The sequence below is a fragment of the Lissotriton helveticus genome, chromosome 8, assembly GCF_964261635.1.
Source record: "Lissotriton helveticus chromosome 8, aLisHel1.1, whole genome shotgun sequence".
Classification (NCBI taxonomy): Eukaryota; Metazoa; Chordata; class Amphibia; order Caudata; family Salamandridae; genus Lissotriton; species Lissotriton helveticus.
Genome location: NC_136069.1, coordinates 1552318977 through 1552340621, shown reverse-complemented (window position 1 = coordinate 1552340621; position 21645 = coordinate 1552318977). Strand labels below are relative to the sequence as shown.

Sequence of the window (21645 nt, the reverse complement as noted above, 5' to 3'; positions counted from 1 at the left end):
TACTTCAACCTGAAAGTGCTGGGCTGTATAGTCCCTCACTTACACCTCTACTGCAAGGGGCAGAACAGCCCGGTGGGGGTCTTCATTGGGAGGGGTATCCCGCCTCTGGAGCCCTTCATTTGGGGCCACACCATTCCAAGTCTTGAATGCAGCCAGCTCAAGTGAAGTTTTAGGCCTCCCACTGTATTTTGCAAGAGGGTCTTTTGACTTGTGTCACAAGTGTCCAGCGTGTTCACTTACCGGTATTTCACGACATGGGCTTAGAGTGTCCAGAACAGTGTGACAGCATAAAACATGCTTTTTACAAAAGCAAGGCTCGCCTCTGCCTCCATGATTGTACAAAGACGCCATGATGCTTACGTTTTGTCTTTTGCAGGTTTACTGAAGAAGCACATAAATAAAGTGCTTGTTCCAGGGCTACAGAGACCTTCATGTTGGTGGCCACCAACGCCTGCATAGATTCCTTTCTTCAGCTATAGGAGTACCAGTTGGAATTGTGTTCACACTGTAGTAGTTTAACCATACTTTGTAAGCTTGTAACACAAGCTTCATTTTGATTGGCTGGTCCAAGGCCTCATGGATGCTTTCATTCAGGTATGAGAGCATCATTCGGAGTGCTCTCATCTTTAAGTAATTTATTCACACTGCAAGCTTGTAGCATCTTTGTTTTCTCATTTTCTTTCGTTTCTTTTATCCTGTTATTTATTGCCTGTAATTTATAGTTCCCATGCACTCTACGGCCAACATGTTGCGTTCAGGTGTTTGAAATTCCGGGTTGAACCTTTTCAAGGCACGCTACACTTGTTTTTTCCTTTTGCAGTGATGTACATTTTTGTAGCTTCTATTGCTTTACGTCTTTGTTTGGGAAGCCTCTGCTCACCTGGCAATATTTAGTAATTGTAAATAGAAAAGTACAAAGGGATTTGCAAATTGTCGATTTACTGTCATTTACAAACATTTTGCCTGCCCTTTTGAAGATTTTGGGCATTATTAAGGGTGTCTACAAAATATTTCTCGAGAGTAGAATTTGAGAAACAGTGGTATACTGCTGTTGTATACGTGAAACAAGCTTTGGCAAAGTCAATACATTTGGTGTTAGTAGCCATCTTTTTCTTTTGTTCATTGCTTATTTTCTTTTGTCATTTTGTTTGCAAAACTTTATTGCAGAGGGAGCTGTTAGCCCCTTGCCAATATTGAAAAAATGAAAAAATAAAAACTGGGCAAAAGTAAAAATAATGTTTGGTTTCAAGAGCTCGCATTGCTACAGTAGCCCCTGTCACTGGAAGAACGGCTGTGTAAGTGCAGATGTGTGCCTTGTAAAAGGGCAGAATGCCCTTACTTACAGTGATGTTAGCTAGTAGCTGAAGTGGAATAAACCATTGCCCCATGCTGTATGCTATGGTGGGCGGAACCGAAAATGTGAATGACACTACAGGGAACCAAGGGATGAAGGGGGTTCCTTAAGTTCTTATAAACATATTACATATATCATTTTTAATAAAATCGAGAGGTGTTTGTGATGTCCTTTGATCAATTTCGTCACATGAGTGAGTAGATTATTACAGTGTGGCACTGCAAACTCCATCCAATTCATCTTCCTCGAAAGGTTCTGAATAATATTGGTCATTACCTAGCTCTGCAGCTGGGCTGTGGCAATGACTTGGTGCCCTACTCCAGTTGAAAAAATTAGGAACTTGTATGTTCACATCCGCAGGGATTGAAGCCTCACACCTCCCATTCCTTCGGTCACATTCTCTTCCTCTTCATCTGTGCAGAATTAATTGTATACTACCTCGTCTAAATGATGAGGACTCATCTGTGTTTGGGTTTCACTTGCACTGCTGCAACTCCTTGTATTTATGATTGCCTACGGTTCTGATGCATTGACTCTAGGACATTCAGAATCATACACCCTGATTCATTTTGTGTTCTCACGAGCTTCGCCAGGTGAAACCATCTCCACTGGCTGCTCTTTCAATCCTGGATCCCTTTTAAAGAATTGTGTCTTGTACTTGGAACAATTTCTAGTAACTTTTCTCCAGTCCTTACGCATCAACTTACGCATTATCGTCCCTTTTGGTTTCTTTGATCTTCCAGACACTATCTTCTCCACACTGCTCAATTTAAGAAACAGCTTGTGGAGGGCTTAATATTACTGTCTTGGTGCCTGCACTGTGGAATTTTCTTTCTCCTTTGTTTTCTAGTTTGGCACAGATTTTCTATTCTGTAGTACCATGCAACCCTTTGCGTGCCTTTGCACTTAAATCATGAACCAAATAGCATGCCAGAAAAGCTGTTGTGAAATGAGAAGTGTGTGTAGTGCCTGTCCGGAGTTTTAACATGGTACGAGACAAGATCATGCAACATACAGTGAGATAAAACATGCAACATGCAGTGAGATAAAACATGTTACAGGAAGTTGAGATTCAGTAGAGAACCTATCGCAGCTTGGGAGAAGAAAGAAGCTCTTGGAGGGTAGGTGGGGGTAGGACCAGTCATAGCACAACAACCTGTTAGGTATTTAGTGGAGGTGGTGACTAGCGTTTGGGAATGAGGAAAGAGTGTGTTCGAATCAGAACTTGTAGGCAAGTCTGTAAGGAGATGCGATGGAACCCGTGGCTGCCAGAAGTTTGAGGATGAGTAAAACCTACTACGAGATTGGACTCAAGGAGAATTTGCAACAAGATTGGGAGCCAGGGGTACTGTCCTCTGTTCAGTTTCTATTAGAATTTGGATTGGAGGAGAACCTGTGAACAGTTGTGGGATTAGAAATGAACCTCCATGGATGCCTTCATTGTTTAAACTAGACATCCCTGCTTCTCTCTTTCATCTCACTTTTATTCCTGCGTTCCACCTACATGTAATTTTCTTCTTTAGTGATTTTGATTATAATTTTTGTAATGCTTCATGATAGTCTAAGAACACTTTCTGCTGATTTCAGCTCCCCCCGGCTCTTGAAAGATGGATGCTAACTCCTGTAATGTCCACTACATCTCTTAGGTATATAGGGGCTGGAATGATATATATTGAGATTATGCTAAATAGGTCATCTAAACTTTCAGATAAATCAGTGGCGTAAAACATCAGTCTTAAATTGAATAGAATGGATTGTGCCTGTCTCTCCAACCGCTCTAATTTTCACAGGGCGTTGATCCAAATACTTATTAAATTACCTTATTTCTGAAAAGAAACATTTACATTTTAGCTGTGCAAACCGTGTAGGAAAATCCGAGGCAGTTCCAATATGTGTTTTGCTGGATTGCAAGCAGTTTATAAACAAATAGATTTAACAGATTGAACAGACCTGACCGCTTCCACCGCGACCACTACTTGGATGACCACTGCATAACAACACCCAGGGCGTGACAACAGTTTTACGCTGGGTACGGCAAACTTTCAGGGACGCCTGTCTGTTTTGAAACAACATTTGCAGCAATAACCAGAGCTAAAATGTCATTTATGCCAACTGACCAAGTATATTTTTGATATTTTGTGCCATGAGGTCAGTGCAAATGTCTGTTTAAAACTTGTGGAAGATTCCCAAGGGCAATGCAGAAGTGGATAACACTGAATGTATGGAAAAAAAACACACACAAAACAACACTGAATGTATGGCACTTTGCTTACACCATTTATCATCCTGTGTACATTACCACATCTGTGGCCCAGACATGGTATTGTAGCTGTACTGTTAATGGGTCTCTACTATGTGATTCAGATACTATAAAAAGATGATTCCATACCTGTGATTTCCCTTTGCCCTTCTAGTTTTTGACATAGTGCAACAGCTAAGAAAAGAGTGGCAAGGAACCATATTTCTGTTCTGTACTGTGCAAGTATGGTTTATAGTCCACACAGGTACCAGTGAGAACTAAGGGAAAATTCATTTAAGGAAGATCTGAACCGTGCATTATTCATCGTGCCCTGCGCTTGCAACGTCTGGTTACAAATCCCCTGCTCCGGTGGAGTGTGTCCAGAATATTGAGATGTCTAGCAAGCGGAAACCTTTGGTATACAGATATTTTTTGCTCGGTTACCTTCTAAATTAACTCTTTCTTGAAGGAAAATGCACCTTTCTACACTGTCTCTTGGTTTGGCAATGAGTGTGACAGTACTCAAATTCAAATAAATCAGTAATGTGGAAAATAAATGTCGGGTGCTCGCTTTCACTAGAAGTTCATATTACTTTGGTGCATTATAGTGTCAGTCTAGATTCAGAAAGGGGAATCAACTTACTTCAAGCAGCGATGCAATGAGAATTCCTTGCAGTAATTCAACGATGAATTAACTTTTGATTTCAGAGTACTCATCCAAGAATTCTTGTTAGGTTGCCCTTTCTGCTTTCGGTATCGATATACATCCGGTAATTCCTCATTTCTTAATGGACCCTCAGAGTCCAACTCATAATGGGCTGGATTTTCCTTAAACCTCCCCCCCACCCTCCTCCCCCATGAGTTCATGGTATCCTAGGTTTTGGTAACTCTAGGAATGAGGACATTTATCTCGTAATGTAGGCCTTCGAGTCTGTCCTGTGATGATACACAGTTGACAGACACCAACCTTACTCCTTCACAGTATGAGATCCTATTTTGGCTTCAAGCAGACCACTTAGAGATATCCCAGTCCCATGCTGAGATGTTTGCTGCCCAGAGAGCTATCCTCTTGTGATAGAGATTAGGGTGCCACAAAAATTCCCACTGTGACTGCAGGGTTCTCAGTGCGGTAAAAGTGCAGGAATGTTAGTGTATAAGGTTAGGTTAGAGGTGGTGCCGTATTTACCAACTTTGGAAAGTGATTAGGTGTGTCGACCGCGGCCCCTCAGGAGGAAACACTGCATGCCACTTGCTTTTGTTGGAGCAATGATGTGGTGCTGAAGTGTATAGAAGATTGATTTGGGTCTGTGTGGACAGTCTGTGCTTTGCCTCCACCCGCTGTCTCTAGCCCATGCTGTATGATCGCCTTGAATGATGGCATGCTACCTAAGAGGCCCGGAAGTGTTTTTCTTAATTTACCTGCCTCTACTGCGATACCACCACCATGTGCTCTATTTATTTACTGATTTATTGTAGTGCCTTTACACCAACTCTACAAATATCCTGATCATTGATGACAAACATTTAGAAAGTTGTCAAACACAGTTGAGCGGTACATCACCAGAAAGAACTGTATTTTGCAGCTCTCCGTTCCAGCAGTGTGTACCGACATGTATGTTGTATGGATTTCGAATCTTCTAGCACACAAATATTAAGGAAGCTTCAGAACTATTATTAATGTCAGAATCTGAAGACTTGCTAAATCCAGTGTACATGCAGCGGTCACACCAGTAATATATAAATTGTGATCCATTAAAGCCAGAGCTTCAGCAATATCTACTATCTGTTTGTTCTTGGATCTGCTGAGTAAGTGAGCCATTCACCACCTCTTGATCACAATTCCATAGAAATTCACATGCCACCCACATTTGTTCATTACATTGGGTTAATTGATAACTAATGGTAGACCGTATTTACAGAAATAGACTAATTTACTGCTGAAGTTCCTATAAATCTTAATTGCACCTTCCACCTTTTACTTGACCACTCAGACTAGCGCTTTATGTTCAAAGGAAACTCTGCTCCATGTAGCCCCTTTTTGTTGTGGCAGAAACACAACACAATTCTCTCTGTAATGTCACATGCAGTTCTGGAACTTGAAATGTAAGCCTTGATGTGTATTTATTGCATTGCCCGGTGTTGAAAGAGGAAATAAAGTGTTACAGAAGTTCCTGTAACTTTGCAGTGGGCTATAAACAAAATAGTGACAACCATAGAACAGCATCATGCCACATTTTGTGCCTTACCCAGGTGTTCAGTGTGTCATTGATTACACACTGGCCTTCCACCCATTTGCTGATGCTCATACAAGTATTTAAGGCAGTTTAGGCAGCTGTTTGTTTTGCAAATGTAAATCGAATCTAAAGAATGCCTTTGATTAGTGACTGGTTTGCTAAATAATCTTTCTCCTGTGATATTGGGGAGCAGTTGTGGTCTGCACTGCACTTGACACACATCTCTGCAGGCCTTATAACTTCCACTTTTACAACTGCATAATTTGTTGAGTATATTAATTAATTCTTCACTATGCTTTCATTTTTATTGCTGTTCTCAAAATATGTATTCCTTTTGGCCAAACCTAGAAATTCACACTGAAAGCCACCACCATGTGTGTGTTTTTATGAGGTCTGTCCAAGACAAGAGCTCTTTGGCTTTGGTCTTCATGCACTATAAAAGGTCAAAATACTTTTAAAAGATTGACCTTCTTTATTGACTTGAAAAGGTTGACCTTACAAGGAAGAGGGGGGACCTGGCCTCGCAGTTCGTGCTGGTCTGTTCTCATTGGGTGCAGGGTCAAGACTGATTTGCATATGGCTGGGTCCAAACTGGAATGGCATGGTGAGCAAAAAAACAATGGATTTAGGCCCAGATCTCTGTACTGGGGTGAATGTATGACCTTGTTCTGCATTCTGTCCATCAACTATTGTTTTTGTACTTACAAGGAGGAGACCTACAATGCTTTGCAACGTATTCCTGCACTCTGACGGAAAAAGTTTCTATTCCATGAAAAGCCAACTAGTAGATACATGTCCTCATTTTCTTGGTTTGGTTGAACCCTTCACCCTACACATCACTATTTATTTATCATCTTAATTATTGTTTTCTTTATATGCTACTTTTCGTCGAAGCCAGCAGATGAACAATTATTGTTGAGAAATGTAAAATAGTTCATAAAGATAATTGAAGTATGTATGGAAACGTATTTCTTTATCACATGATTTAGTTATTTTTTTCTTCTTTTAGAGTTTTCAGTCTTCCACGATGAACCCGGTTTACAGCCCCGTCCAGCCAGGGGCTCCCTATGGAAACCCTAAAAACATGGCCTACACAGGTACGTTTGCAAATCTTTTCGCTTGGTTCTCTGCTATGACTACTTTTTTGTGAAGCCTGATTTACTGTCTGTTTGGTGGTTCTGACCTACTTGTCCTATATAACATTGCATACTGTAAATAGATATGGGAACTTCTGTGTTGTCGTTGACTGCGTGTAAGCGCTCCTATTTTAGGTCTGTGTTGACCTACATAGTGCTTGTTGAAGATCATGAAATGTGTGTGAATGATTAGTCCTTGTGGGGTTTCCCACTTCTGAGCTTTCCTTGTGTGAAGCAAAGGAGTCCGCCGGGACTATTTTCTGGAATATATGTTTGTAGAGTCTTTACATCACTGGTTCCCACTGTAGGCAAGTTAATATACGCACACACAATGTGTTCCCTCATGTCAGGATGGAAGGTATTGATATGGAAGGTTTTTCCCCTCCAATATCTGTCCTATTTTAAGGGTTCCTCTTTTTCCGCTTGTGAAACCTGGTAGCACGCAGACCAAACTTGGCTTTGCACTATAACCAGTTCGCTGCTGGTATCATGCACGCGTTCTTTTTTGCACATATTACAAAGCCCACTTTCGCTGTGGCTATATCCCATGGATTGATTCTGATTTGCATTGCCATCTCCTTTTAATTGTGTAGCAATTTAGCTTTTTCCACTTCTTTGTTTACCTCTGTTGCTCTGGGTGGTACATAGGCAATCTCTGCCATAGCTAAGACTGGATTTGTGTCATTTCATGTCCACGTAACTGCTATTGCTACTCAATCTTTAGGAAGCTTTATAGGCCTCTTGTAAGTAATGTGTTTTTTAGGTAGGTCAGGGCGAAATTTCCATTACCCTGGTGTAATCTTCCATTATTTCGCATTCTGCTTGTTATGTGAAATTCTTTATTATGCTGCATTTGTGTAACTACATGCCATTCTTGGTAAAAACTTAGCACGAGAACAAAGGAACTATGCATAAGACCAGAAAGTGAGTAGCTGTTTGCGGCACTTGTATTTTTTGTGCTATTATTTTAGCGCAAAATGCTTACGTGCATCTAAAATGGATGTGAGAATGCATCTCACACAAAAATATAGAGCCAAATGCCAGGTTTGTGCTTCGCATAATTGAGTAATTTCACTTAATTTTCCTGAAATTTTGCGCCATTGCGGAGATGTAAATTACGTGAATTTCGTACACGCCTTACACCTTCTAGCAGCTAGGCTAAGTTGTGCTAGGAGGTTCTAAGAAGCAGGTTTGTCTTAAGCCACGCATGTAAATTACGTGAATTTCGTACACGCCTTACACCTTCTAGCAGCTAGGCTAAGTTGTGCTAGGAGGTTCTAAGAAGCAGGTTTGTCTTAAGCCACGCTGTCCAGTTGTATCTCCTTCCTCGTTTTGTCCTACTTTGAAATCAGTTCCCATGGACTAGAAATAGTTTGATGTTAGACTACGAAATGTATTTTATGATGTTCCACCTTCCCTTTCACTGGTGATGTTTGTTTAGTCATCTCTTGGTGGGAATGTAAGTGGGTACAAATTGTGAATACAGGAAGAGGGTATAGCCAAAAGCGTAGAAGAGTAAACGTGTGTTATTCTAACAGAACGCCATTTAAAGTTGTGTTAACCATTCTAGAAGCACTTCTGTTCCTGCCAGAGAATTGCACCAGGTTTTCTCAGAGTTGGAAAGAATATAGGACTCGGACTACAAGGGTGGCCATAAGTTGCACTTCTAGTTTCAATATCTTTTTAGTTTAAGGTTCCCAGGATGGGATTTCACCTACCTTGTTAGAATACTAGAGGAGCATGTCATGAAAAGGGCTTTTAGTTCTTATTTCTACTGAACTGCAAACTGATATAAGTTTTATTTTGTTTTTCTTGAATTGAAGGAACATTCTATGGCATCTTTGTGCTATAGCTCAGTGCATTTGTATTTAGTTAATTGATACTGAGCAACCATTTTGGGACTTAGGACCCTGCCTTGCAGCTCCTTTTTAGCAGAGAAACAGTCAAAAAGGATTAATGAAAGAACAGCTACATACCTGCAGGCACAGCTGTGCCCTAGTTAGGCCAGTTCTAATAGGAAAATTCTTGTTTTGAAGGGGGCCTTGAGAGGTGCTCTAATTTTCATCTGGGTCTATAAATTACAATAAACTCAGCAGGAAGCAGTCCAAGATGAGGTTACCAATTCCAGGTCTGAGAAGCAGGGTAGAAGATGTTCTTTCTCTTGGAAGGGGGAGAGTTGATACTGAATGAACCCAGACAATGGTCAGAGTTGGTTTAGGTTTGGTAAAAGGAAATAAAATAAGAAGTAAAGGTTGTTTTCTTCCATTCTGTTCTTTTCAGCTTGATCCTTTACCATAAAGTATTTATTACGGTCTCCTCGATGAAAGTGTGGGTCCCGCCATAACCTTAATAAGGCCAGTATAGACTCTGTTCCCCCATGAGTGTAAGTCGTTTTATGTCGGAGACCTGCCATTTTGGAGAAAATGTTCTTAAAAAGCCAATTTATTGAAATACATTTTGTATTGTTTGTTTTGAGATGGACATTTCAGTGAAAACTATTTAGTTGAAAACGTTTTCATTGTAAAACAGTATTCGTTTTCAATGCTACTCACTGTTTTGAAATAATGTATATTTGTATACTTTTTTAAAATGTATTTAGAATGACCTAAAAACTTAACTGGCCTTACCCTAACCATTACTTAAATCATGGCCCTTGACCTCCCTTCTTCACCCAACCCATTTTCATGACCAAAAATCCCACTGAAACCTTAACTCTTCGATAAACCCAACCCTGACCTTAACATTAACTGTATCTGTTACCACAGCAATGACTTTAGACCTAATGCTATTGCTGATCTTTAATCTTAACCCGAGCTAAGCCCAAGCCTACCCATCACACTGATTAACAGCATCATTACCATGACACTAACCTATTTCCGATATTCAACTTTGCCCTAACACTTACCTGATGCTAAACCGAATCCTACCTTTATCTTAAACCAGTGCTTTCCTAACGTTTTAGAACCACAGCCCAATTTTTAGAGTGATAAACGTTTGCAACCCACCTAGCTTTAATCCACATCAGATTTTTTTTAAATTTAACTAAAGCATCTAGTGGTAGTGCTTTGTCGTTAACTGTAGGAGAGTAGGGTCTGCAATCCTATGATCACCCAGATTTTTGCTTTTTTGCTGCACTGGTTTACGACTTTCCCTGGCTGTGGGCCTGCTAATCAGACCCACAGCCTAGCTGTTCTCTCTATCCAAATTGTACTCAGGTACTGAATTGGCACTGGGCCCTCTCCAAGTCCCTGTACCCAGGGCTGAGGTGCACCCAGAAGTCTCCCAGGGGCTGAAGCGTGTATTATGCCACCCCTGGGCTGACTAACTAAACTGACACAACTGGCTGCACGACAGCTGGGGCAAGGTGGTGTACTCACCCTTTGCTTTAGATATAGTATACCTATATCTAACCCTAAAATGGACACGCAGATCTCCTATCAGTCACTCCTATGGCAGGCCTTAACAATCCTGAAGGCAGAGTGCTTGGAATCGTGTGAGATGGTGCTCTGGCATGAGCTGAGCCCGTCTGCGGCTTTCGGGATCCATCCCTTAGCCGTTTCCATGATATCGCATACCATATACTCTTAAGTGCTTTATAATCCTCGCGGTTAAATGCCAACTCTGGTATCGCTTTATCAAAACATGTCGAGTAAGGTGTCATACGAATTGGAATACTAACCCCTCGCCAATTCTGGCGACGGGGTTAGCATTCCACCCTTCTAGAGGGACACGACATGCATGTAACCTATAACCCGGTTAAAAGTCAGACAGAGCCTTAGCATCCACAAAATGGATGCTGCCACCGAGACACAAGTCTGCCCTCCTGCTGCTGGGAGTCCTCCCAGAGCAGGAGATAAGGACAAAGGGTTTCCTGCCAGGGGCGGTGCCAGCACCGTCCCAGACAGGGTTTTGTGTATTGTAGGTAGGCAGGGCTTCAGAGGAAGGTGACTGCACGTGGCACCCCGGTGCTCACTGTGCATAGGCTGGCTCAAACCAGTTCCAGGGACACTCCAGACCCTGTGCTGGGGAAAAGCCCGCCAAGGAAGTGGGTGTAACCACCCCCCTCCTGGTCCCACCCCTAGGGCAGGACCTAGTCGCGTGCCAGCCCCCTTTTCCAAGATAAAGGTAGAGACTGGCCCCCTTCCAAATCAGATCATCTTTGAATCCTGAAACTACTTTCTACGAAAGGAACTCAAGACTTCTTCCTAAGATTTCTCCCTTGTGGCTAAGGAGTAGTCACCCTGCATCCGCAGGCACCATCTAAGAACACTGCGGTCTGCTGCAAGTCCTTCCTCCGGAATCCGACTGCCCAGCTCGACGAGAACCGGCTTCCCTGGCACCTCTGACCTCTACCCACCTCTACAGCCCAGCTGAGAACCGTGGGTGCGACGAGACCTCAAGGGACCGGCCATCTGCAAGACTGCACGACTTCTTTCCAGCAAGCCCGCCGAGTAAATTCCTGGTGAGTGCTTTGGGGTCCGAGAAGCCCCGACCCTGAGCAGCTCCAGCACCGAAGTGCAGCCCCCCAGCATCTCCACGATCTGCGTGGGGCCCTTCTGCTTTTTGCTGCTCACCGCGTTGTTTGGCTACTAGCCCGCTGGCTTGTGGCCTTCCTGACGACGCCCGACGACATTTCTGCTTCTGGTCTGGTTGCTCCAGACTGGCCCTTGCTCCCTTCCAGAAGAGGAGCACCCCGGACCCTCCTGGTCCACTCAAGACGCCATTTTGAGTCCACCGCGTGGGCTTGAATTAGCCAAGGCTTGTTGCCCAATCCTGGGTGACTTCGACGCCGACAGCTTCATCCATCGTGGGACAGCTCGCCTCTCCATCCTGGTCGCCGACAACGCCTCCTGGTCCGTGAGATCTGCAGAGCCAGCGTCGCCCACTCACCTAGTCGAGGTGACTACCATCCGGTGCCCTCCTGGTGCCCACTGACTACTGGCTAGTAGTCACGAACTTGGTCCCCTCTGCTTTCAGGTGTTATCTTCCTTGATCCAGGCTTGGATCCATCGAACTTTTCTTCACTGGTCGCCTGCCAGCAACTTCTTCCTTCCAGGCTCCTGGTCCGGCAACGAGATCCCCGACGTCTTTTCAGACCTATGCAGCTGCAGCCCCTGGGCTAGGTAACTTCGGCACTTCGGTGTCCCAGCATAGCCTCACTATCCAAGGGTCAGGATCCACTGTCGTTTTCTCCCTACCAGGTCGGGTTCGCCCGTGAACACTAACTTTGTGAATTCTAGCTTCCATAGACTTTGTCCCGCATCCCGCGTGAGAGTGCACACTCTGCACCCGAGTTCCCTAGGCCTCCTGCTAGTAATCTAAAGGTTCAGTAGTCTAGTCCTAGCGATCCCAAAGCCTCTGAGAATCGTTACTTACCTGCTAGTAATTCGCATTCCACTTTTAGAGTATATGGTTTTTCGTGCCCCTCGGGCATTTGTGTATAACGTGCTAACTTAAGTATTTTCGTAAGAGTTTTGTTGTGTGCTTAGCTCCCTGTCTCATAAAGAGCCAGGGTAGTCTTGTTATAAATAAATACACTGTTTATTTTCATAACAGCTTGTGTGGTGTCCTTTCACTGGGTGTTCAAGGGGTAATGTGATGGTAAAACAGCTGGCTTAACACGCCCTCTAGAGTCTTAGCCTTAGACTGCTCGTATCCATGCTACTAGGATAGCTGGTCTATAAGGTTGACTTACAACCAATCATCAATAAGGGTTGTTTGGACTGATATATAGTGATCACTAGAATAGTGAGCACTGCACATCAGGCCAACTTCTCACATTGGTGAGCAGCGGTTGGGATTTGAGCTTGCTGTTGTTTTACCACACATATCCTAAGAATATCTTGTGAAAGATCACATAAGTACTAAAGGTACATATAACTTCGCTTAGAATACTCTGAGTTCTACTGAACCAGCTGTTGTAGCTCCTAGGGCCTAGCACACCCTAAACTACAACTCTAGCAAGGGATCAGTAGGCAAACATATAGTGTGTAGGTAAGTGCACCACTTACACCTCACTAGAAAATCATGTCTACCCAGGGAGAATCTACTGAGACTCCCCTGGTCAGTGTTGACCCTCCACAGGTCACTTCAAGATATGCAGCTCTCAGTTTTCATGAGATGAGACAGATCTGTGTCTCCAGGAAACTGAAGCAGGGGTCTAACCCCACCATTCCCTTTCTGATAGGTCTCTTAGAGACATATGATGCCAGAAAGATTTCTCAGTTACATGAGAATATGCCAGCCTTAGAGGGAACCTCTGGGGATCCAGACCTCCCCAACACTGATACTGCAGTGGAGGAGGAGGATCAAGAGGAACTCTCTGGGGATGAGGTAGACAAAGGTCTTGAGGTAGTCAGAAGGCTAACCAGGGCCAACTTAGACTTACTTGGGCTAGGATCTGGGGGACCCCCAGTACTAACCCGAAGTGGGCCTAACCTTGGAGTTAGGAGAGATAGATCTCTTTCTAGGGACTCCAATAGATCTCTGCACTCTAATGCCTCTTCTCAGAGGAGAAGGAATCCTCCACAGGGGAGGTTCACTTCCCCTCAGAGAAGGGAGCATGAAGCTAGGATGAGACAAGCTGAACTGAGGATTGAAAGGGAAGAACTTGCCCTGGCCAAAGAGAAGCTTGCCTTTGCTAGAGAGCAGCAGATGAGTGGGTTAGCACCCACTGGTGGCAGCAATCTCCCAAGAGATAGAGAGAAGGGTTTAGATACTAAACACCTGACTAAAATAGTGCCCCCCTTTAAGCAAGGGGATGACATCCAGAAATGGATGGCTGCTCTGGAGAGGGCCTGCACTGTGCAGTGCATTCCCCAGAGTCAGTGGGCAGCTATACGGTGGCTCTCCTTTGATGGTAAAGGTAGAGATAAGCTCCTCACTACAAGAGTGGAGGATGCTAACAATTACCAGGTCCTGAAGAATACACTGGTTGATGGGTTTGGTTTAACCACTGAGCAGTACAGGTTGCTGTTCAGAGATACCCAGAAAACTCAGTCTCAGGACTGGTCTGACTTTGTGGATTGTGCCACTAAGGCTTTGGAGGGCTGGTTGCTGGGTAGCAAGGTTACAGATTACACAGGATTGTATAATCTAATGATGAGAGAACAAATTTTAAACAATTGTCAGAACCAGTTGCTGCACCAGCACCTTGTTGATTCAGATCTGACCTCTCCCCAAGAATTGGGAAAGAAGGCAGACAAATGGGTCAGGACAAGGATCAAGCAGAACCAGAACCAGAACCAGGGTGGTCAGAAGAAAGCAGACCAGAAGGGTAATGTTAAGAGTGAACAAAATGACCAGAAGTCTTCACCAGGTCCCCAACAAACCAAAGAGGGTGGGGGTCAGGCTTCCCAGAAGAAGAAGACTCAAGAAGGCCAGTCAAAAAGGTGGTGCCAGTACTGCAAAAGTAAATCTCACTGGTTTAGTGAGTGCACCAAAAGAGGAGGACAAACTCCTACCACTACAGCCCCTAAGGCAACTGCACCCCCTAGTACAGTCAGTAGTGGTAGTGTACCTCCCAAGACCTTAGTTGGGTTAACCTTGGCAACTGAGGGGTCTGACAACTTAGTTGGCACACTCACTCAGGCTATCCTTGTCTGTACAGGGGACATAGATTTGACCCCTGACATAAGCCCCAATACTTTGGGCAAATACAGGCAGACGCCTTTAATTAATGGAAAAGTGGCTCAGGCCTATAGGGACACTTGTGCCAGTGTCACCATGGTGACACCTAACTTTGTGGACCCTGGACAGATCATGCCAGGTGCTGATTTCCTGGTGACCAATGGCAGCAATGTCACTACTAGTCATAGTGTGGCAATTGTGGCTTTCTCCTGGGGTGGAGTGAAGGGACAAAAGAAAGTTGTAGTCAGTTCAGACCTCCCAGTTGATTGTTTGTTGGGCAATGATTTGGAGTCATCACAATGGTCAGAAGTGGAGCAGAGGACTCACATGGAGATGTTAGGCTTGCCAGCACATGTGCTTGCTGTGACTAGGTCACAGGCCAGAAGATGCCCCACTGAACAGGTGCTCGATCCTGAAATTATGGACCAGACACCTTCCAAGAAGAAGAGCAGCAAGGGTAAGGCTTTGCCTTCCCCCTTGCCCCAGGTTGAGGATCAAGTCTCTGAGGAGGCTGATCTGAGAGAACTGAGGGAAACTGAGCCTAAAGAGCTTGAACTTGATCAAGTTGAGTTTCTGGGCTCAGGGGGACCCTCCAGAGCAGACCTGGGGAAGGAACAGTTGAGCTGCCCTTCCCTTGAACCCCTCAGACAGCAGGCTGCTGCTGAGGCTGCAGGGAATGCCACAGGTGCCCACAGGGTATACTGGGAAGATGGACTCCTGTACTCTAAGTCAAGAGACCCCAAGCCTGGTGCAACCAGGAGGCTGGTCATCCCCTTGTCTCTGAGAGGTTTCCTTCTCACCTTGGCCCATGAGATTCCCCTTGCAGGTCATTTAGGTCAGACAAAGACTTGGGACAGGCTTGTCTCACACTTTCACTGGCCCCATATGAATGAGAATACCAAGGAGTTTTGTCGCTCCTGTGTCACTTGCCAAGCCAGTGGTAAGTCAGGTGGCACAACAAAGGCCCCCCTCATACCACTACCTGTGGTGGGGGTTCCCTTTGAAAGAGTGGGGATTGACATTGTTGGTCCAATGGAACCCCAGACAGCATCAGGGCACAAGTTTATACTGGTGGTGGTGGACCATGCCACCAGGTATCCTGAAGCTATTCCCCTGAGGACCACCACAGCCCCTGTGGTGGCAAGAGCCCTAGTTGGAGTGTTCTCCAGAGTGGGTTTTCCAAAGGAGGTCGTTTCTGACGGAGGTACAAACTTCATGTCAGGATATCTGACTGCAATGTGGAAAGAGTGTGGTGTGAACTACAAGTTCACCACACCCTATCATCCACAATGCAATGGGCTTGTTGAGAGATTCAACAGGACCCTCAAAGGGATGATTCATGGACTACCTGAAACTCTTAGGAGAAGATGGGATGTCCTGATCCCCTGCCTCTTGTTTGCTTACAGAGAGGTCCCACAGAAGGGGGTTGGCTACAGCCCTTTTGAGCTTCTGTATGGGCATCCTGTAAGAGGACCCCTGTGTTTGGTGAAGGAAGGATGGGAGAGACCTCTCAAAAAGCCTGCAACCAACATAGTGGACTATGTACTTGGTCTCCGCTCCAGGATGGCTGAGTATATGGAGAAGGCATCTAAAAACCTGGAGGCCAGCCAAGAACTTCAAAAAGCTTGGCATGACCAAAAGGCTGTACTGACTGTGTACCAGCCAGGACAGAAGGTGTGGGTGCTGGAGCCAGTGGCCCCAGCAGCTCTGAAAGACAAATGGTCTGGGCCCCACACCATCATTGAGCAAAAGGGAGAGGTTACCTACTTGGTGGACCTTGGAACTCCCAGGAGCCCTCTCAGAGTGCTCCATGTTAACAGGCTCAAGGCATATGTTGACAGGAAGGACATGAGCTTGCTCATGGCCACAGATGAGGGACAGGAGGAAGAGAGTGACCCTCTCCCAGACCTGCTCACTCAGAATCCTGATGATGGATCAGTTGATGGTGTTGTCTTTTGTGGCAGCCTCACTGAACATCAGCAACAGGATTGCAGGCAAGTTCTGCAATCCTTCAGACATATGTTCTCTCTGACACCCAGCCAAACTGATTGGTGTACCCATGATGTTGACACTGGAGACAGTCTACCTGTCAAGAGTAAAATCTACAAGCAGCCTGATCATGTTAGAGACTGCATCAAAACTGAAGTGCAGAAAATGTTGGAACTGGGAGTCATTGAGCCCTCAGATAGCCCTTGGGCTAGCCCAGTAGTTCTAGTGCCAAAGCCTCACACCCAGGGTGGTAAGAGAGAGATGAGGTTTTGCGTAGACTACAGAGGCCTCAATGCAGTCACTAAGACTGATGCCCACCCAATACCAAGAGCAGATGAACTTATAGATAAATTGGCTTCTGCCAACTTCTTAAGTACATTTGATTTGACAGCTGGGTATTGGCAAATCAGGTTAGCTGAGGAAGCCAAACCCAAGACAGCATTTTCTACCCCTGGAGGGCATTATCAATTTGTGGTAATGCCCTTTGGACTGAAAAATGCACCTGCCACCTTCCAAAGGTTGGTGAATCAAGTCCTCACTGGGCTGGATGACTTCTGTGCAGCATATCTGGACGATATTGCTGTCTTTAGCTCCACCTGGGAGGATCACCTGGTCCACCTGAGGAAAGTGTTAGAGGCTCTGCAAAAGGCAGGCCTCACTATCAAGGCCACAAAGTGCCAGATAGGGCAGACACAGGTTGTATACCTGGGCCACCTTGTAGGTGGAGGCCAGGTTCAGCCACTGGAGAGTAAGATACAGGCCATCAAGGACTGGACTCCTCCAATCACCCAGACTCAGGTTCGAGCTTTCTTGGGCCTGACTGGGTACTATAGGAAGTTTGTCAGAAATTATGGGTCCATAGTGACCCCCCTTAATGACCTGACAAGCAAAAAGATGCCAAAGAAAGTTCAGTGGACAGCAAGCTGTCAGAAAGCATTCAATGACCTAAAACAGGCCATGTGCACAGCACCTATCCTCAAGAGTCCAGATTACTCCAAGCCATTCATTGTCCAAACAGATGCTTCTGAGTTGGGTGTGGGAGCTGTTCTGTCTCAACTGAATTTTGATGGTAATGATCAGCCTATTGCTTTCATTAGTAGAAGGTTGACACCCAGAGAGAAAAATTGGTCAGCTATTGAGAGGGAGGCCTTTGCTGTGGTCTGGGCCCTGAAGAAGCTGAGGGCCTACTTGTTTGGCACTCACTTCACCATTCAGACAGACCATAAGCCCCTCTTGTGGCTAAATCAGATGAAGGGTGAAAACCCCAAACTGCTTAGGTGGTCCATTTCCCTACAGGGGATGGATTTTACAGTGGAGCATAGACCTGGTACTGATCACAGCAATGCTGATGGGCTCTCCAGATATTTCCACTTAGAGCAAGAAGACTCACCTGGTCAAGGTTAGTTTATTGTCCCAAAGTTTGGGGGGGGGGTCATGTAGGAGAGTAGGGTCTGCAATCCTATGATCACCCAGATTTTTGCTTTTTTGCTGCACTGGTTTACGACTTTCCCTGGCTGTGGGCCTGCTAATCAGACCCACAGCCTAGCTGTTCTCTCTATCCAAATTGTACTCAGGTACTGAATTGGCACTGGGCCCTCTCCAAGTCCCTGTACCCAGGGCTGAGGTGCACCCAGAAGTCTCCCAGGGGCTGAAGCGTGTATTATGCCACCCCTGGGCTGACTAACTAAACTGACACAACTGGCTGCACGACAGCTGGGGCAAGGTGGTGTACTCACCCTTTGCTTTAGATATAGTATACCTATATCTAACCCTAAAATGGACACGCAGATCTCCTATCAGTCACTCCTATGGCAGGCCTTAACAATCCTGAAGGCAGAGTGCTTGGAATCGTGTGAGATGGTGCTCTGGCATGAGCTGAGCCCGTCTGCGGCTTTCGGGATCCATCCCTTAGCCGTTTCCATGATATCGCATACCATATACTCTTAAGTGCATTATAATCCTCGCGGTTAAATGCCAACTCTGGTATCGCTTTATCAAAACATGTCGAGTAAGGTGTCATACGAATTGGAATACTAACCCCTCGCCAATTCTGGCGACGGGGTTAGCATTCCACCCTTCTAGAGGGACACGACATGCATGTAACCTATAACCCGGTTAAAAGTCAGACAGAGCCTTAGCATCCACAAAATGGATGCTGCCACCGAGACACAAGTCTGCCCTCCTGCTGCTGGGAGTCCTCCCAGAGCAGGAGATAAGGACAAAGGGTTTCCTGCCAGGGGCGGTGCCAGCACCGTCCCAGACAGGGTTTTGTGTATTGTAGGTAGGCAGGGCTTCAGAGGAAGGTGACTGCACGTGGCACCCCGGTGCTCACTGTGCATAGGCTGGCTCAAACCAGTTCCAGGGACACTCCAGACCCTGTGCTGGGGAAAAGCCCGCCAAGGAAGTGGGTGTAACCACCCCCCTCCTGGTCCCACCCCTAGGGCAGGACCTAGTCGCGTGCCAGCCCCCTTTTCCAAGATAAAGGTAGAGACTGGCCCCCTTCCAAATCAGATCATCTTTGAATCCTGAAACTACTTTCTACGAAAGGAACTCAAGACTTCTTCCTAAGATTTCTCCCTTGTGGCTAAGGAGTAGTCACCCTGCATCCGCAGGCACCATCTAAGAACACTGCGGTCTGCTGCAAGTCCTTCCTCCGGAATCCGACTGCCCAGCTCGACGAGAACCGGCTTCCCTGGCACCTCTGACCTCTACAGCCCAGCTGAGAACCGTGGGTGCGACGAGACCTCAAGGGACCGGCCATCTGCAAGACTGCACGACTTCTTTCCAGCAAGCCCGCCGAGTAAATTCCTGGTGAGTGCTTTGGGGTCCGAGAAGCCCCGACCCTGAGCAGCTCCAGCACCGAAGTGCAGCCCCCCAGCATCTCCACGATCTGCGTGGGGCCCTTCTGCTTTTTGCTGCTCACCGCGTTGTTTGGCTACTAGCCCGCTGGCTTGTGGCCTTCCTGACGACGCCCGACGACATTTCTGCTGCTGGTCTGGTTGCTCCAGACTGGCCCTTGCTCCCTTCCAGAAGAGGAGCACCCCGGACCCTCCTGGTCCACTCAAGACGCCATTTTGAGTCCACCGCGTGGGCTTGAATTAGCCAAGGCTTGTTGCCCAATCCTGGGTGACTTCGACGCCGACAGCTTCATCCATCGTGGGACAGCTCGCCTCTCCATCCTGGTCGCCGACAACGCCTCCTGGTCCGTGAGATCTGCAGAGCCAGCGTCGCCCACTCACCTAGTCGAGGTGACTACCATCCGGTGCCCTCCTGGTGCCCACTGACTACTGGCTAGTAGTCACGAACTTGGTCCCCTCTGCTTTCAGGTGTTATCTTCCTTGATCCAGGCTTGGATCCATCGAACTTTTCTTCACTGGTCGCCTGCCAGCAACTTCTTCCTTCCAGGCTCCTGGTCCGGCAACGAGATCCCCGACGTCTTTTCAGACCTATGCAGCTGCAGCCCCTGGGCTAGGTAACTTCGGCACTTCGGTGTCCCAGCATAGCCTCACTATCCAAGGGTCAGGATCCACTGTCGTTTTCTCCCTACCAGGTCGGGTTCGCCCGTGAACACTAACTTTGTGAATTCTAGCTTCCATAGACTTTGTCCCGCATCCCGCGTGAGAGTGCACACTCTGCACCCGAGTTCCCTAGGCCTCCTGCTAGTAATCTAAAGGTTCAGTAGTCTAGTCCTAGCGATCCCAAAGCCTCTGAGAATCGTTACTTACCTGCTAGTAATTCGCATTCCACTTTTAGAGTATATGGTTTTTCGTGCCCCTCGGGCATTTGTGTATAACGTGCTAACTTAAGTATTTTCGTAAGAGTTTTGTTGTGTGCTTAGCTCCCTGTCTCATAAAGAGCCAGGGTAGTCTTGTTATAAATAAATACACTGTTTATTTTCATAACAGCTTGTGTGGTGTCCTTTCACTGGGTGTTCAAGGGGTAATGTGATGGTAAAACAGCTGGCTTAACACGCCCTCTAGAGTCTTAGCCTTAGACTGCTCGTATCCATGCTACTAGGATAGCTGGTCTATAAGGTTGACTTACAACCAATCATCAATAAGGGTTGTTTGGACTGATATATAGTGATCACTAGAATAGTGAGCACTGCACATCAGGCCAACTTCTCACATTAACAGACAGCGCATTTTTCTTTGGCATGGCCTCTAAATTTGCACAGACCTACAGTTTTATTGATAAAAGTATATTGCACACGAATGATAATGCGTACAAATCGGGTTTCAATAAATTTTTAGCATTTGTGCATCACCAAGTAAAGTGCCTTGATTGTTTTTTACCCTATTAACATTTTTGTATCCATCACCCTTCAGAATTGCACAAAAAAGATTATTTTTTGCTTCCTTAACTGCTGAATGTGTACAGTGCATTTACAGGCATTTACATTTTGCTGTTAAAAAAATTCTAGCCTTTCCCTTCACACTCCCTGTTCCTCAATATGATTGTCACATAATTCACTTTACTTTTCTGCCTGTAACTGCAAAGTGAAAAAGAGTTTGTAAACACCAATTTCCATGCTAAAAAAATCAGCAGCAATTTTTGGACCCATGTCTTTGAAGTGCAGCAAATACGACAAGATAAATACAGAATTTAATGGTATCTTTATTTATTGCTTGGACGTTTCGCAAACCACCAAAAATCGGATCACAACCCCCTCCCAATCCGGGAAACGCTGTCCTAAACATACCCTTACCTCATTAGTGACCATATGCCTTTTCCAAGGCCCTATCAATTACCCATATTTTTAAACTGTAAACTAACACTGTTTCGAGTCTGATTGTGACCATATTTCCCAACTCACTAAGTAGCACTGGCACTATCTAGTGCAAGTGTCTCCTAGGGCACTGACTGTCGTGTGCTGAATTGTCAGCTGAGATATGAACAATAAAGTTTTTTCACAAAATCAATTTTCTTTCTTGAGTCTTTAAAGTATTTTATTCATACTTGTAAGTTTTTCATTTAGTAAGTGTAGTTTCTTTCATCTGAAATTGCATATGTTCAATATATGCATTTTTTACATCCAATTTGTTTTTCGAATAAACAAAGTAA

At 45.4% G+C, this 21645-nt stretch overlaps 1 protein-coding gene across 2 annotated transcripts in view; it reads left to right on the top strand.

Moving 5' to 3' along the window:
* FAM168A (family with sequence similarity 168 member A) overlaps positions 1-21645 on the top strand; it is a 457874-nt gene that overhangs the window by 180277 nt on the left and 255952 nt on the right. For both annotated transcript variants that reach the window (XM_078658557.1, XM_078658556.1), the window contains exon 3: positions 6837-6924. In XM_078658557.1, the coding sequence (XP_078514683.1) occupies positions 6855-6924 (70 nt within the window). In that variant the 5' untranslated portion in view covers positions 6837-6854. The remainder of the gene's footprint in view (positions 1-6836; positions 6925-21645) is intronic.